The sequence below is a fragment of the Pholcus phalangioides genome, unplaced genomic scaffold, assembly GCF_987345545.1.
Source record: "Pholcus phalangioides strain wild (caught in Gottingen) unplaced genomic scaffold, Ppha-v1.0 ptg000024l_1, whole genome shotgun sequence".
Classification (NCBI taxonomy): Eukaryota; Metazoa; Arthropoda; class Arachnida; order Araneae; family Pholcidae; genus Pholcus; species Pholcus phalangioides.
The window spans coordinates 25,476,941-25,493,375 of NW_028301616.1; the positions used below are offsets into that span (position 1 = coordinate 25,476,941).

A 16,435-nucleotide genomic window follows, 5' to 3' on the forward strand; every position below is an offset into this window, starting at 1 on the left:
TGCATATACATGAAAACTCCAACAATGTCACCAAAACCATTCAATGTGATTTCTAAACATTTGACAAACATATTTAAAAATAAATAATTATAAAATATAAAAATAGAGTAGAAGGTTACAAATGGTCATTAGAATTTACAGAACACTAATACACTCCTCATAGTCCCATCAGAATCATTTGATGTAACTTTTGAACATCTGACAATTATATTAGATTAAAAAATCTATGTGCTGATTAGGTCACACAACAAATGGTTTATATAATTCACAGAGCGTTTATATCATATTCCTTTCAATTAATATTTAATTTTATGAATGACTGTATTTACATGAACTATTCTCACTCTACAAATGCTGAAAATGGAATTAATTGATAGTGATTAACATTTCCATCATTTTACAAAAATTTGATGAAATTTATTTATAGTAATATTTATCTATACTATGCTGTGGCACATTATTAATAAAAATACAAGGTCTTTTCAATCATAACTTCAGTAGGATTAACCATTATTGCTTGTTCTACGACAATCAAAATTCCTTTCTAAAATTTGTAACCAAGATGTTCTTTGGTCTTAGCTGAGCTAATTTCTGTACAGCTGGGTAGTTGGATGCTGAGCTGATAACATCCACTTCTGAAAGCATCTTGCTTCTCAAAGTACTTTTTGGCCAGTTTCTTTATATATATTTGTAGATGGATGGAATTTGAAGATCAGCGTGCAGGTCGGTTAGTCTGAAGTATTTTGGAGCACCCGTGAATCTCCTGAGAATATAATGTTGATGTTTCTGGAGGTTGTAAGTATTGCTTTTCTGAGCGAAAGCCCGAGCCGGTGCACCATATGTAAGAACAGGTCTGATAATTTGTTCATACGTAATTTTCTTGTTCTTTAGTGATACAGGAGACTTTCCATTGCTATTTGGGATTTTTTCATTTCTTGCTCGACATGATATTTGAAAGTTTTTAGGCAATATTTTTAATAGTTATTTCTCTGTTTTTCATAAAAAAAATACCTCTCTTTTCATAAAAATATTCCTTAAAATTTCGGAAAGGAATGAAATTACTCTTCACGATTATTCTTTTCTATAAACACTGGTGTGGCCATGTGATGCAGTTGAAACGCCCCCTGGTGTCGAATGTAGATGAGAAGTTTGATTGTTTCAAAGGAAAAAGAGAAGAAAATTTTTTTTTAGATTTTTAATCTTGTGTCGAAAATAATGTTATCGATAATGTATTGATAATGGAGTACGAACAGAAAAAATAATGCATCGTGGGTTTTTTTTTCAACGCATCTTTATTGTCTTATCTTAGAGGGAAAAAATAATTTAATTCTATGATTATGGAAAGAGGTTATTATTTTCATCATGTGCGATGCATTTGTTTCGTTGTAAATGACTGGAAATTGTGAAATGGATAAATCAGGTACTAGTACGAAATTTTTACTGTAAATAACTTACAATTGATTTGATCATTGTGATTGTTGCCAAGTCGGGAAATTGTGTTCAAGTGCCAGAGATCTTTCTGCGTTGATAGCAATGCATAGAAGTAGAAAAATTGGTATTTGAATAATCCGTTATAGTCGAATTTTAGCAAAAATGATCAATTTTTTTAATGTTTGTTTTTTCTTTGAAAACAGATTTTGTTGATTGTGAACGATAGTTATACTGTATTGATAACAATGTTTCGAACAATCATGAGACAATGTCTTTCTCTCGAGGATAACTTTTATGAAAAAATAACTAACCATTCTTTTTGTTTTTGCAGTAGGTTTTCGTGAGCTTTCTATTGAAATTGATGACAATAAAATACTATTGTTTGGACTGACTAATGTTGGAATAAAAAAAATATGAAATAAAAACTTTAAAAAACTGACTTAAAATAATTTTCATTTATAAAATTGTTTTTTAAACATTTTGCAACTATGACTTCCTGAAAATACCGTTAGTAATTATGCATATTGTTGACAAATACTTTAATAATGTCATAACAAAAACAATGTCGCAATGATTTACAATTTCTTCCCTGGAACAACGAAAATTGCAATTAAAGTTTTCAGGAATAAGTGTATAGTAATGGTTTTAATACATATTAAACTTGCATCAATTGTTTTTGGCAATGATTTTTAACAACTGTTTTGACAATGATTTTCAATAATAAATTTTAAGCAATTGTTTTAAATAATGAACAGGTAACAGTTTTTTCTATAACAAACTTGCAAAAATCGTTTTCACCATACTTGCAACAATTATTTTCAATAACTAACTCAGTTTTACCAATTAATTTCTAATTATGGTTTTCAATAAATAATATCTAACAATGATTTTTACCAAGTGATATGTAATGATGGTTTTCAACAATTAATAAAACAAACTTCTGACAATGGTTTTCCATAACAAACTCGCAATTATCATCTCATATTTAATAAATAGAGTCTCATAATCAAAAAATTTTGAATTGATAAATTTTAGTCCCTATTTACTAACCCCTCTTTTGTGGAATACACACTTTTATTTTCAAGGGGAAATTCTTCTTTAGCCGTAAAAGAGGAGTGACCGTTAAGAGGGGTTTTACTGTATACAGGAAAAAATTTAGCTCGAATATGATGAATTAAAATCCACCGAGATATTGATGATTCAAATTATTGATTTTTGCCACTTTTTAGATGATAAGTCCTGAAAATAAAACGGAGATAATCGTGAAAAGTGGTCAAAATCAAAAATTTTGATCATCAGTATCTTTCTTTTAATTTTCATTTGAATGTTATGGCAAATTTTTTCGGTATTATAAAAAGTAGTGCAAATTTTCATATTTTACTACCAAAAGGGAAAGCTTGCCGTTAAAATTTTTTTTTTAAATATTTAAATGAAGAATTGCTCAAAGACGTAGAGGAAACTGATCAAGATAACGCAAAGAAGAAATTCAGTAAGTTCAAATATTTTATAAAATTCCTTGTTATAAATTTTTGTATAAACTTTGCGGCTCTCTCATGCTTCTGTTTACATTCGGTTGAACATGAGCATTTGTTTATTCCATAGCTATGCAAAGAGTCCGATACGTCTTTGCTACCATGGGCTGCTTGGGCTTCTGTATGACATATATCTTGAGGGCCAACTTGAACGTAGCCATCGTGAAAATGGTCAACGCTTCGACTCCTCTTCACAACGGCACGACGGATGACGAGTGTCCGAGCGATGGTCCAAACGCGACGAACGTTTCCACTGATGACCCATCACCTAACGAGGCAAGGAGGTAATTCTTTGCAACATAGCAACACTGCGGAAGAGGATTCCACCATTACTTAATAAGTGAATAATTGCTATATCAATAAGTTCGGCCGTTCCGCCTTAATTTTAACGCAATAATTCTGGGACACTCTGTACAGATGTAATATAATGTAATTTATGTATGTATGCCAATTTTTGTGTCACAGGAGGGAGAGTTCAACTGGTCAACCAACATGCAAGGCTTGGTAATCGGCTCATTTTATTATGGATACGCGACATCTCAGATACTAGGAGGTAGACTTGCGGAAGTATTCGGTGCCAAGATGGTGTTTGGTATCGCTGTCTTGTCTACGGCGGTCCTTTCTCTGGTAACGCCTGTAGCAGCGCGTTGTGACGTCTCCCTGGTGGTTGTCATCAGGATACTTGAAGGCATCGGACAAGTCAGTTTATTCTTCTTTATGGCCATGCTATATAAAGTAGCCTATATAATATTTTTGGCAGCGTGAAATGAAATTGATTGTAGGCTCGACTGCATTCAAGCCAGGGCCACACGCGTGTCTAGGCTGGCCTAATGCGTTCCATGGGCAAGTAGTGGGACACTCCACCATTGTCAATGATCGTCTAATCTTGGAGGCTGGTAGGCATTCGAAGGCTGGTCGAGTACATTCCATCTTCCCACTCAAGTCAATTTGCTGATCTTCCAATCCGTCTGGCCCCACATTGATCGAATAACATCAACACTCACAATATGAAAAGTGTTCTGGAAAAACCGGTTCTGTTCCTGTTCTTGGCGAATATTCGCTAAAGATTATTGGGCTAAGCTGGTCCAGTGTGTAGCTAGCCTATGATGCTGCTGCTTCTTTGTATCAGGGAAAGGCAAATATTGGAAGCAATGGAATTACTATTGGGCCAGGCTCGACACGAGTGTGGTTTTGGCTAAGCAAAATTTCGTTCGAGTCGCTCCGTTGAGAAGAGTCTGTTCAGATTTCTGAGTCTTTATTTTTGTTCTAGGGGATGACTCTCCCAGCAATGCATGCGATGCTCGCCCGATGGTCACCAGAATCCGAGAAGAGTATCCTCGTCAATATCGTGCACAACGGCATAGACATTGGAACGGTGATCTCCATGTCGGCTACGGGCCTACTGTGCGGCTCGGACTTCCTCGGGGGATGGCCATCTACGTTTTACGTTTTTGGTAAGTACACATCGAATATGAGACTATTCAATTGCACAGCACCTTCGTGTAACTATATGCTGAACAAAAATAATATTGAGTGAAAAATTTGTCATCATCCTCTCTTTCTCTCTCATAAGGAAAATATCCCTCATTGTCTAATGCTTTCTGACTCTTTGCACATGCTCAGGTGTGATTGGATGTCTCTGGTACGTTGCATGGCTTTTCTTGGTGACCGATTCTCCTTCGAGTCATCCATGGATAACGGAATCCGAATTGAATTACATCGTGAAAGACCAGAACATAAAACCTACCGGGAAGGTACCACCTATTAACTAGCATCTATACCAGTTATATCTGCTCTCTGGACGAGACAGGGCCATCTCAACACTTATCAGGACACTGCACTTGGTGCATGATGGGACTGTTATAACCTTGTATAGCAATTAACATAGATTTCTCCACAGAGAGCAACATACCCTAAAACGGTACAGACATTGAATCTTTACATTTAACTCACAATTCGAAATATAGAAGGCATCACTAACTTCATGTAAAACACAATATAAGTACGCACGCTCACAACTCGCTCATTCCTGAAAGAGGATAAAACGGACATAAATTGCCCACAATAGAGATAGATCATGGTTGTTCTCGGTTGAATAGAAGAGGAATTAGCACCTATTGTATCGGACTTATGAGGGGGAGGGAACTCTAGGGCTTCGGCTCGTACTTCTATGTGGTCGCATGAGCATCGCGAGGATATGGTTTTGTTTTCCGAAGACGGCACAGTCATGGTCGGCCGGAAATGAGATTGATTTTCTATACTTTTTGAACTTCAAGGGGTGAATGCTGCTGGTCTTTGATACAAAAAAGTTTCTTCATAGAGAGTATACAGACGGACAACACGATCTCACAATGCACGGAAATTCAGGGATCGCCACTTTAATAAATTCGGAAGACAGATGGCAGCACTTGTCGACCATGAATCTGATATCATAGTTACAGTACATTTAGGATCCCAAAAACTCTTCTTAGTACAAACACAATTCATTAGAATTTGCTTTGTATAGTCGACCCGGGGCTCCATGATGCTGTTGAGATGGCTTTGGGACGAGAATCACCAAGAATCACTCCAGTTAGAACTCACTTCCAAATGGAGATACGTCAACTTAATCTAACTTCTCAAAATATTGCAGTTGTCCTCGGTTCCGTGGATCAAAATCCTGAAGTCAGTGCCATTCTGGGCTCTCGTCGCTACTCAGTTTGCCCAAGACTGGAATTTCTACATCCTTCTGAACGATCTTCCGACTTTTATGGCAAATATCCTGCATTTCAAAATAGAAGAGGTTTGTGCTCTGGAAGCATTTGTGTTTTCCTGTACATATAGGAGTTGTATCCATTTTTAGCTCTAATGTTTCTTTTTTTTGTGGTTACAGGATGGAGTCTTATCTGCTCTGCCTCACCTATCCGAATTGATTTTCCGATCCTTCGTGAGCGTTATGTCTGATTACATCATACGGAAGGGATGGGTTTCTGTCGGCACTTCTAGGAAGTTCTGCAATACCGTGGGTGAGTGAGGAGCCATGATTCTTATTATTAAGGGTGCCCCATAAATTCGTAAATAATTTAAAAATTCATAAAAATTGAAGGAATCGGTATATTTGAATGCGGTTTACAAAAATTTCTTCTTACGAGAAAGGAGTTTTTTTGATACAGAAAAAAAATATTATGTTAAAATTTTTGTCGGTAGAGAGTGCTGTACGAACTCACCTGAACCTTCCCTCAATCTCCTCTATGCCCTAAATGTTGGCAAAACTAAAAGTTCGACGATTCGGTGACTCACTCGGTAGTAAATTGTCCGTTGCGATAGACCGGAGCGGTGCTTGGTTTGAAGGAAAGCAGGAAAAGTTCAGAAATCGGCTGGCTGTTAGTCATAAGCCAAGCTTTTTTCGGACTCAGAATCGCATATTTACAATGATTTGCTTTCATTCAGCAACCTGTATCGACAAAAATTTCAACTAATTTTTCTGATAAAAGAATAATTCTTTTTCGTGAGAATAACTGTTTCGCAAACCACACATTCAAAAGAACGAATCTTTCCAATTCTTACGAATTTTCAAGCTGTTTAGAAATTCATAGGGCACCCATGCTGATGAACAAAAAGGAGTATCGTGGGTTTTGATGGACCGAATCATGTTTCGATAGTGATTTAAGTGATCAGCTAATCCGTCATTTTTTGATCAACTCTATCAGGTTGTCTTAGCTCTGCGATCGGCCTGACGGTGATCTGTTTCATCGGGTGCGACGTCAAGTCAACTGTGGCCATCTTCGTCTTGTCCAATGGAATAGCTGGGTTCAGTGGATCCGGGTACGTCTTGAATCATCTGGATTTGTCTCCGGAGTATGCTGGTATGAGTCTCGTACATCATTTACAATCAAAACCATAGTTCCGCATTACCTGTCATTGGTTATTTAAATGATATATTTCCTCTGAAATAATCCAAAATTCACTTGCGGAATTGATTCTCGTTATCGTAGGAACTCTTATGGGTCTCTCAGGAACCTTAGCGAATTTCACAGGATTCATTACTCCAGCGGTGGTTGGCGCACTCACAGAAAAAGCCGTAAGTAAGAGTACTCAAATGTGAGGTGACCACATGACTCATATTTGATGGGACATTCCCATATTAAACTTCATTTTTGGCCATACCGTATTTTTTTTTCTATGGAAATGTTCCGCTTATTCCTTTTTTTTTTCCACGAATCTCACTTTAATTTGGAATATTAACTGAAATCGTTAGTAAGTAGATAATGTTCATAACTTATGAATAACATTGTGATAACTATTACTACATAGATATCCAACTTTTTTGTGCCTTAAGAAATACATTTTAATTCACTTCGGTTTTTATTACTTCTTTATTTTCCGACCAGCTACGATTGTTTATTAGTTTTCGCAATTTTCCTCGCTATTGGCAGCGTCTTGGTGACGATTGTATAAAGATGTCCTCTCCACGTGTTAGTACAAGATATGTAGGAAGCTGGTTGCCATGCAGAGATTGATAACTTTTGGAAAGAAAATTCAGATTTGCCTCCAAGAAGCAATGAGAAATTTCTTCCTCATGAAAATCAGTTAATATATCCATTTACCTGCATATCTTGTGGAGAGGACATCTTTGTTTCTACGTGTATTCCAACATCTCGTGGCATTAATGTCGTTTATGAGCCATTACCTGTGTCGCGGCGTTAAACGATACCACATATCCAATCAAAATATGAGATTGTATGTCCACATCCATTGCTCGGTACCGTTCAGCATATATATATACATATACATATATACAGCATATACATATACATATATACAGCATATACATATACATATATACAGCATATACATATACATATAACAGCATATATATATGTATATATGCTTCAAGGAAGAAATCTCGTTGTTTCTATATAGTGTAAATCGTAGGTAAATTTTTATTCTTATATTCCTTTCTATCACATGCGGAGTTGTAATTTTTACACGGGCCGATCGTTTCTCATATTCTGTAAAATTTTAGCATCAACTGTAATCATATTTCTCTTTTTCTGAAACACCCGCATACCGAATAAGTTCATGTATCAAATACACGAAGAGAGAATGCATATCTCGTCTCATTACTTCATTCATCTGAATTACAGCAAACCCGCCACCAATGGTCAATGGTTTTTATCATCAACATAACTCTGTTGCTGATTTCAACTGTGATTTTCGCCGTATTCGGATCAGCCAAGAAACAAGAATGGACCAGCGATAAGGAGCCAAATCTGAAATCATAAAGTGAAAACCGTGATCATCTCTGTGATACATTCATTTTTTTGTGTTGTTGCTGAGCTAAATTATATTTCACCGAGCCCATCTTGGAGCTTTTTCATTTTTTGTATACCATCTACAATGAATTTTATTCAATAAAAATAATAATTATACGTAAAACTCCGATGTAATGAGAAAAAATCGCATGAGATAGGACAACACCTTCTAGAGCAGAAGGTGTGCTCTTGAAGGTGTTGGATAGGACCCACACAAAAAGTTTGTTCGGTACAACCAGAGGTTCGTTTTAGTTACTGCATAAAATTTAGGTGTTACACGTGTGGTTCACTTACTTCTGATTTTTAATAAAATTATGATAAGTTTGATAAATTTATTACTTTTTTTTACCAGCCATTATGCATAATACCCAAGCGCCGTTGGTAATTTTTTTATAAATATTAAGAGCATTATACACGTAACCATAATTTTTTAATCAAATTATGATCATGCGTATAAGGTTCTTAGCATTTATAAAATTACTGTAGTAGAACTTCTCAATAATTTCATTCCATGTCATTTCATGTCATTCCATGGGACAAAAAAATTTTCCGCTAAGGGGCCGTTCAAGTATTACGTAAGCAAATTTTTAGCCATTTTTGACCCTTCCCCCCTCCCCCTTGTCAGCAAAATTTCGTCATCAGCTCTGCCGCTCTGAATCGTAACTCATATTTTCATAAAGGGTGGTTGCTGACGTAAGCATTATCCAAACCCCCCCCCTGTCATCAAAAGTCAGCCAATCGGAAACCCCCTTTCCCCCTCCCCCATCGATGATGACGTAATACTTGAACGGCTCCTAACGGGCAGGTATCAGTGGAACCTTGTTTATACGACCGGTCGAAATTGGTTCCGTGTATAACCTGTACAAGTGAAAAACACCGGTGGTTATGCATGATTACCAATCGCCTCGATAAAGAAAGTTTGATTAAATTTCACTACATTTATCACTTTTACCGGCAATTATGCATAATTCTCAAACAAAGTTGGGAATTCTGATAAACATGGAGTACGGAGAAAATTTTATGTAACTTTTCTTCTCTCCATTGAAGCAATTAATTATTTTTACCCGTTCGTGATACGTGCACTACACATATTTTGTTAAATCAAAATTTAAAAATAAGTGTGAAGAAGATAGAAACATTCATAACAACGTTATCAGTCTTGTAATGTTGGCTTTCTTCACACGTTATCAACAAACAAAACCAACATTACCATTCGAATTCACCATCCCTACTGAAATTTGTTTAATATGAGTTCATTATATCGGGGTGCAGTCGTAAAATTCATTAAATTCGATATACAATCGAATCCCGTTATAGCAAACGCCAAGAGACCGGAGAAATCACTTCGTTGGAATGAAATTCCGTTATAAAGGAATTCCATGTTTTTGCATTGTTCTTGCGTAAACTTATCTGAAAGATTAGAAAGTAATAGGTACAAAATGAAGAAGGGGGGGGGGAACCATCCCAAGTGGTTATTTTCCTAAATACTATAGGCCAGAGAGATGACTTATCGCGGCTCGTAAAAAAGTTTTTAATTTTTTAATATTTTTTTCTCAATACTATATCCACATAGCGGAAGGTTCGGATTGGCGGCATATATTTCCAGTAATACGTATTCAAGATTATGAGAGTGGGACGGAAGAAGGGTGGCGAACTTTGTACGGCCTACAGGCAGCAAAACCATAAATACACAGTGGCGGAGGACGCTCAAGCACTTCCAGTACTTTGAGGCACGGGGGCGGCAAAATGCTCTTTGCCCCGGGTGGCAAATATCCTAGCTACGTCCCTGTCAGAAGGTGCTCGAGCACCTCAGGATTGATTCAGAAATCAAAATTCCTCATGTAAAGCTTAAGACGAGCGCCCACGGGCCTCAAATACTTTCGAAATGTCCCGGATCTATGATAATGATGAACGAAGCAAAAAGGCAAAATAAACAGTTAAAAGAAAAATTTTGAAAATTGCATTTTATTGCAGCTTCATATTATTTTAATTAATCATATTCCCATAGACATTAATGTGAGGCATACATTTTTTAAAATAAATTGAAGGCACTGAACGTATGACGAGTTGAGAGTGAAAAATGATCTTCCCCTTTCAAAAATAAATTAAAAATATAAAAACCCCTTATACAAGGATAAAGTTTTATCTTTCCCCTTTATCGGATCATGTAGACGCATTACCTGAAGACGCATTAGCCCTTTGAAGGGCGGTGGGAACCCCTTTATCCCACCTTTTTCAAAAATTCATAACTCCACGAAAAATAGGAATTTTTTGCTGCAAATCGAATTAAAATGTAGTTTATAATTCCAAAAGTTATCAGAAGATGGCTCTAGTTGTCCACAATCTTTTTTTCATATTACTAATGGTAGTTCTTTTTCGTCAAATATTTTTGCTGACACTATAAAAAAAGTGATTGCAGATTTTTACCAAATTTTGCATCACCAACTGGGTAAAATGATACAAATTCAATGTATAGTGTTATGAATTTTGTCTTGGAAGTAATTTTTGAATCCTCAAGATTTTTTTCAGAACGTATTTGCTGAAGAAAAAGGGTGGGATACATGTAGTCCCACCGCGCGTCTACAGCATCCCCCCTACAGAGGGCAGCACCAATTTCCTCACCCTTGGTAAATCTCTCTGGAATGCGCGTTTTGTAACATGATACTGTTGCGTCTGGAAACTTTTTTTGTATTTGTGTGTCTTCTTTAGTATAGTGAATGGTCCCCTCTATAAAGTAGAAGAAAATTCAAAATGCCTCGAAAAGGACTAACAGCTGCTGAAGCTCTTCCTTTTGATTGAAGAAATACCATTGGATCCAGAATCCTCAATTGAACTTGATGATGATGAAGTGCAAGAATGGGAAGAATTTCGCGTATCGGGGATGAAGAATTGACTATCGTAGAAGAATCCATTGTTGATGAAACATCGACTCCAGGACCATCAACAATAGATATAATAACTTGAGTAAAACCCCACCACACAACACTTTTCCAGAATTCGGAGAAAGGACTGGGCCAAGTGATGAGATTTTGGACCTGGAAGAACAATCTCTTATTGCGATTTTTTTTTGTTTTCATCAGCCCTGATTGAGCATATCGTTTTCCAAACAAATCTTTATGTAACCCAGGAAGGAAAGAGGTTTGATCCAGTTCTAAAGACGAGTTTCTATGCTTTTTAGCCATAAATTTAGCTATGGGCATAAAAAAACTCTATCTCTGACCAGTAGTCTCCTATCTACAGAGACGACTGGTCAACAAATCCAATTCTGGCCGATAGTTTCATAAGCAAACTAATGCCAGTGAAAAGATTCACCTGGATGTTGGTCCACCTACACCTGAACGATAATTCGGTTCAGCTAAAGAAAGGTGACCCCAACTTTGACAAACTATAAAGTGCGACCCTTATTGAGTCATTTGTCAGAGAGATTGCTATAGAATTTTGTACTTAACACGTCATTAATTGAGACTTTGTCTTCCATCAACATTTAAAATATAATTTAGAAGTATTTCTCCATATTATGACATCCTTGAACTATTCTAATCTTTTCCTGGCTAATGAAATGAAATAAGCACTATTGTAAATGTGCCTTAGTAATGCTTTCCCTGCCAAGCATTTTCACCGCGCTGATAAGCGCTAAGTGCGCGGTGGGACAAACAGTATCCCACCTCATATATAAATAAAAATGTGAATTTTTTTTAAATTTTTTGAAAAACGTAATATGTACATCCATATGCATCGGTACATCAAGTTATTTTTTTATATTTTTCATATTTCGATGTCGCGCCCTTCAAAGGGTTAAACAGTCATGGTGCTTAAATTTATTTAGATATTAATATTTTAAGAGAATTCGATCCGGCAAAACACATGTTAAGTATAGGGAAAAGAGCGGTTTGTTTGGGCTTACTCGGCAGCCCATAGGGTTGCCACAACGGCTTCAATTTTCGTGCCTGATGCCACCTCCTGTTATTCTTTCCTCCATGGCCAAAACTAAGACACCTTCGTATACTATAATATGTGTATTAAGGAGTTCTAGCCAAAACCACAACAAAAAAAACCAAGCGCCATATCACGACGGCTTTGATCATTTTTGATCATTTTTGTCGCACCACGGTCATTTTCTGCACACGAGGGCTAACTAGACCGGGACCTACAATTTATTGCCGATTCCGAACGGCAGGCTTGTTTTTTTTTTTTTTTTTAATTCTCATCGAGAGGTTGGTGCGCTAACCCCTCGAAGGGGGACTCCCTGCGGTAGCAATTTTTTACTGCGGTCAAGTCGCCGTTTTTTGTTGTACCCCTATGTCAGGAAAGTTTTCTAACAAGGACGAACCGGGTATCGAACTCGCGACACCTCTAAACATACGACGGCTTTGACTTTTCCCCAACACAACGAGAAATATCTCATACAGACGGCTTTGACTTCTCTAAAATATTTACAGAATAGTCCATACAAATAGGCTGACCATATTTCCTCCAGAGAAATACGGGAAATTGGAATTCCAAATACGGGAAAATACGGGACATCGCTAATTATCGCCAAGAACGACGCCAAAAGTGCACAAAGTTGTCAACTATAGCTGAAAATACAGAAAAATCGAAATGGCGGGAAACGAAGTGTTACTGCGAATTACAGTGTATTAAAATGAATTCCACGAAATAAAACGTTCAATAAGACAAATGCGGGAGATTAATGTTCTTATTTATAGTTGTAATTATCATAACATAATTTATGAGATGAAAAATAATTTCAATCGTTGGCAAAAAAGTCGGGATGGCCTTAAAAAGGAAAAAAACCGGGACTGTCCCGGGAAATACGGGACGTATGGTCACCTTACATACAAGTCAGTTTAAAAAAAAAAAAAAAATATTTTGTGCTGCCATCTAATAGCTCTCTTGAACATTAGAAAAGTTATTTTCTCGGAATCGACCACCTTTAAACCACCACTCGGCTGAGGAAAATAAATTTGTTTTAACTCGCCTCTCTGAAAGGGTTAAGGAATCTCCTACCTTTTAACATGGTGAGAAACTCTGAGATCTATTAGAAATATCATTAAAAATATAATACACACACACATCAATCGATTTAATGCAATTTTTTACACACGTTTTTGATTGTATATGCTATCCTCTGTCAGTATAAATTTTTACATAAATCAAGACTAGAATTACATTATAAATGTGTTTATTGAATTTTTTTTTATAAAACTTGAAAAATACAAATAACGGACATATTTGTTGGTTTTTCAAGCTTCGAAAAAGATTTTTTATCCAACTTTTATAGTGCTTAATACTTAGTTTTTTGCAAATTTCCAAAAAGAAAATGCATTATTAACAGCTTGCGCACGTGATAAAATAGCACGGTATGAATATAACTGAATAAAAAAATTAATTCAAAAGAAACTGTTTAGTTCCAACATAAAAATAACGAAAAAGATTTGAGAACAAATTCATAAATATTTTAGTTATAAAACAAGTATTTTTAATTTTGTTTAAATTTAATACTTTTAATGATATTTCTACCAAAGCATAGTTTTCACCACCTTAAAAGGGAATCTACGCCGATTCGGCGCATCGACAGTTCAACGCGAGCAATTCGCCACCGACGATTCAGCGCGGACAGTTCAGTGCTACCACAATATACCCAAAGAAGATGTTTGGCCCCATTCCTCCCAGTTTTTATGGCTGAAAAAAACTCATAGTTTTAAAAAAAAAATTGGTTGCAGATGACAGAACTACACATTACAAGCATTACACGGAAACAAACATCACGATAGGTTCACTATACGTACACACATATTCCAACATGTACCAATTCGTTAGAGGTTCCGCAGAGGAATATGGACGAGGTGCACGTCTGGTTCAGTAGTAGTAGTAGTATTAGTGTTTATGACTTCGCCACTGTGGTGGTCGAGTGGTCCCGGGTTCGGACCCCACAGTCACCGCCGAGGTGCGAATGTAAGCTTATCTACCCATTAAAAAGTCTCGCGTCTGAGAGCAACAGACCTACAACGGTAAAATCTTCAAACATTACACTTCACTCATAGTTCGAAAAATATGTGGCAGATGGCAGCACTATAACAAGCATTAGAAACAAGCTTCACGTTAGGTTCACAACAGGGACACGCACATTCCAACATGTACCGATTCGTTAGAAGTTTATGAACGAGGTACATGTGTGTGGTTTTTAGTAGAAGTATTATGGCTGCAAGTGCAGACACGTGGATTCGACAGACAGTCATTTTGCATTGAATATTGCATTTGGAAGGCCAAAACACGAAGAAATCGTAGGCGATGATTCTCCAGAATTTGCTATGGATCTATGGAATGTGTTCGACGCCCCCTATTGTCGGCTTAGCAAAAAACCTATATTAATATTGACAGCTGGCATAATTCGTTCATAAACACTATTGAAATTTATCATCCCAAGTTTGGAAACTCATCACAACTCTGCAGAAAGAGAAGCTAAACAATTAGAGCAGTGAATCTTCAGTCAAGGAAATGTAATTTTAACAAGACATAATTTTCAGCACGAATATGACATGATGATGCCTTTTTTTTTTTTTTTACGACGGCGAAATATTTGCGTCAAAGAAAAAAAAGAACAGTATTAACCACACCTTATTTTCAAAATCATTTCAAAGGCATTTTTGAAAGTAATGCCAGTCCTAAGTCTGTAGAAACGAATGCGGATCACGAAGTGGTTTCATTTCTGCATAATATAACGCTTTGTCATAGACAGCAGATATTATTCTAAATACAGAAATGTGATGGCTCATCAAAATAATTAAATTAAGTAGATGTAAATTGTTCTCGGAGCTATATCATGCTGTAAACAGTACCTATCGGAACGCTTCTTCTTCTTCCTGAAAACAATGAATCCACACGCGATGCTGCTCGGGTAAGATTGAACTGGTGCATATTTCATCATTTACCCCAATTTGGAAATTTATCTTCTCGCAGTCTAAACCTTTATGCAGAAATGGTAAAACGTCATTAGAGTAAGTGGATCAAGCATTGATTTTTCCCTTTATGCATTGTTTTAAAAAGAAATGAGTGGATTAAATGAAATTGTGGTACTGTGGGCACACTGAGTGAAATAGTTTTTGGATTAACTGTTGTTGTGGAAAGACAATTTTGGGTTGATTATTGATTAGATGATATTTTGTTAGAATGAGTGTTGATTAAGATTTATTGCTAGCTCGGGCATTGAGTAAATATTATTGTTGGATTTAGCATCGCCGAAAATCAATTGTTTGATTAAGCATGTTTAAAAATCAACTGTTAGATTGAGTATCGTTTGAAATCAGCTGTTAGATTGAACTTTCGTTCACAATTGATTGTTGGATCAATTAAATATTGTTGGATTGAGCATCCTTGAAAATCAATTGTTGAATTGAACATCTTTGCAATTCATCGTTGGATTGCCAAATATTGTTAGATTAAGCATGTTTATGCTTATGTTATGTATGTTATACGGAATTGAACATTGTTGACATTCATTGTTGAATACACGTTTTAAGATCAATTGTTGATTTAAGCTTTGTTGAAACAATCTAACAATATATTGTCAGTTTTTATGTTACGATCTGTAGGCGATAGATGGCACGATTTGTTCGATGGCTCTCAGAAATATCGAAATCGGTTGATACCGGTTTCGGTTTATCGGAAAGGGATGCTATTGCTGAGAACATTCTAGAAAACCCCACCCTTCCAGACATTGGTTCAACCCCTCCGTACGGTGGCGCCGCCGACTAGGAAACTGTAAAATAGAATTTTGTGGAATGTTAAATTACCCCGAAGTTTCTGTCGGGGTTATAAATAGTGCGGCCCTCACTAGATGGCAGGCTCAGACAGGCTCTAAGAGACACGAATAGAGAGATTCGATGAACAGTCAGTTGTGTTCAAACGTTGAGAGAAAGTTGTTAGCTCTCCGATTACGTTGTAAATACGTGTAAATTGCTGTTCTGAAAACAAATCTGTGTTTGTCCGTCGAACCGCTTCTTGTTTTGCAACCTCGAAGTCTTGTGGAAAATTATCCGGAACACATGTTTTATGTCGTTTTTCTTTTTTATCGATGTGAAATCTTCGCTTATCCTTTATGTTTCGTGTATTAAAGACGGCGTTATCGTACGTATCTATAAAGGGAAGGTTATCCCCTCACAACACCATCTTTCATAC

General features: G+C 36.5%; 1 protein-coding gene across 1 annotated transcript; it reads left to right on the plus strand.

Moving 5' to 3' along the window:
* The first annotated feature begins 1,349 nt into the window (after positions 1-1,349).
* Positions 1,350-8,440, plus strand: LOC149069087 (sialin-like). Its single transcript, XM_089250345.1, has 11 exons — positions 1,350-1,420; positions 2,867-2,920; positions 3,034-3,247; positions 3,398-3,662; positions 4,234-4,417; positions 4,587-4,717; positions 5,596-5,745; positions 5,836-5,968; positions 6,653-6,808; positions 6,938-7,023; positions 8,090-8,440. The coding sequence occupies exons 1-11, from the start codon at positions 1,390-1,392 to the stop codon at positions 8,225-8,227; spliced, it is 1,542 nt and encodes a 513-aa protein (XP_089106471.1). The 5' UTR covers positions 1,350-1,389; the 3' UTR covers positions 8,228-8,440.
* Positions 8,441-16,435: the final 7,995 nt, after the last annotated feature.

Coding starts and splice junctions, on each gene's coding strand:
- LOC149069087 (XM_089250345.1), top strand. CDS start 1,390: ATGACTGGAAATTGTGAAATGGATAAATCAG. Junction 1,421..2,866: donor TTGTGAAATGGATAAATCAG/GTACTAGTACGA, acceptor ATTTAAATGAAG/AATTGCTCAAAGACGTAGAG. Junction 3,248..3,397: donor TCACCTAACGAGGCAAGGAG/GTAATTCTTTGC, acceptor ATATAATGTAAT/TTATGTATGTATGCCAATTT.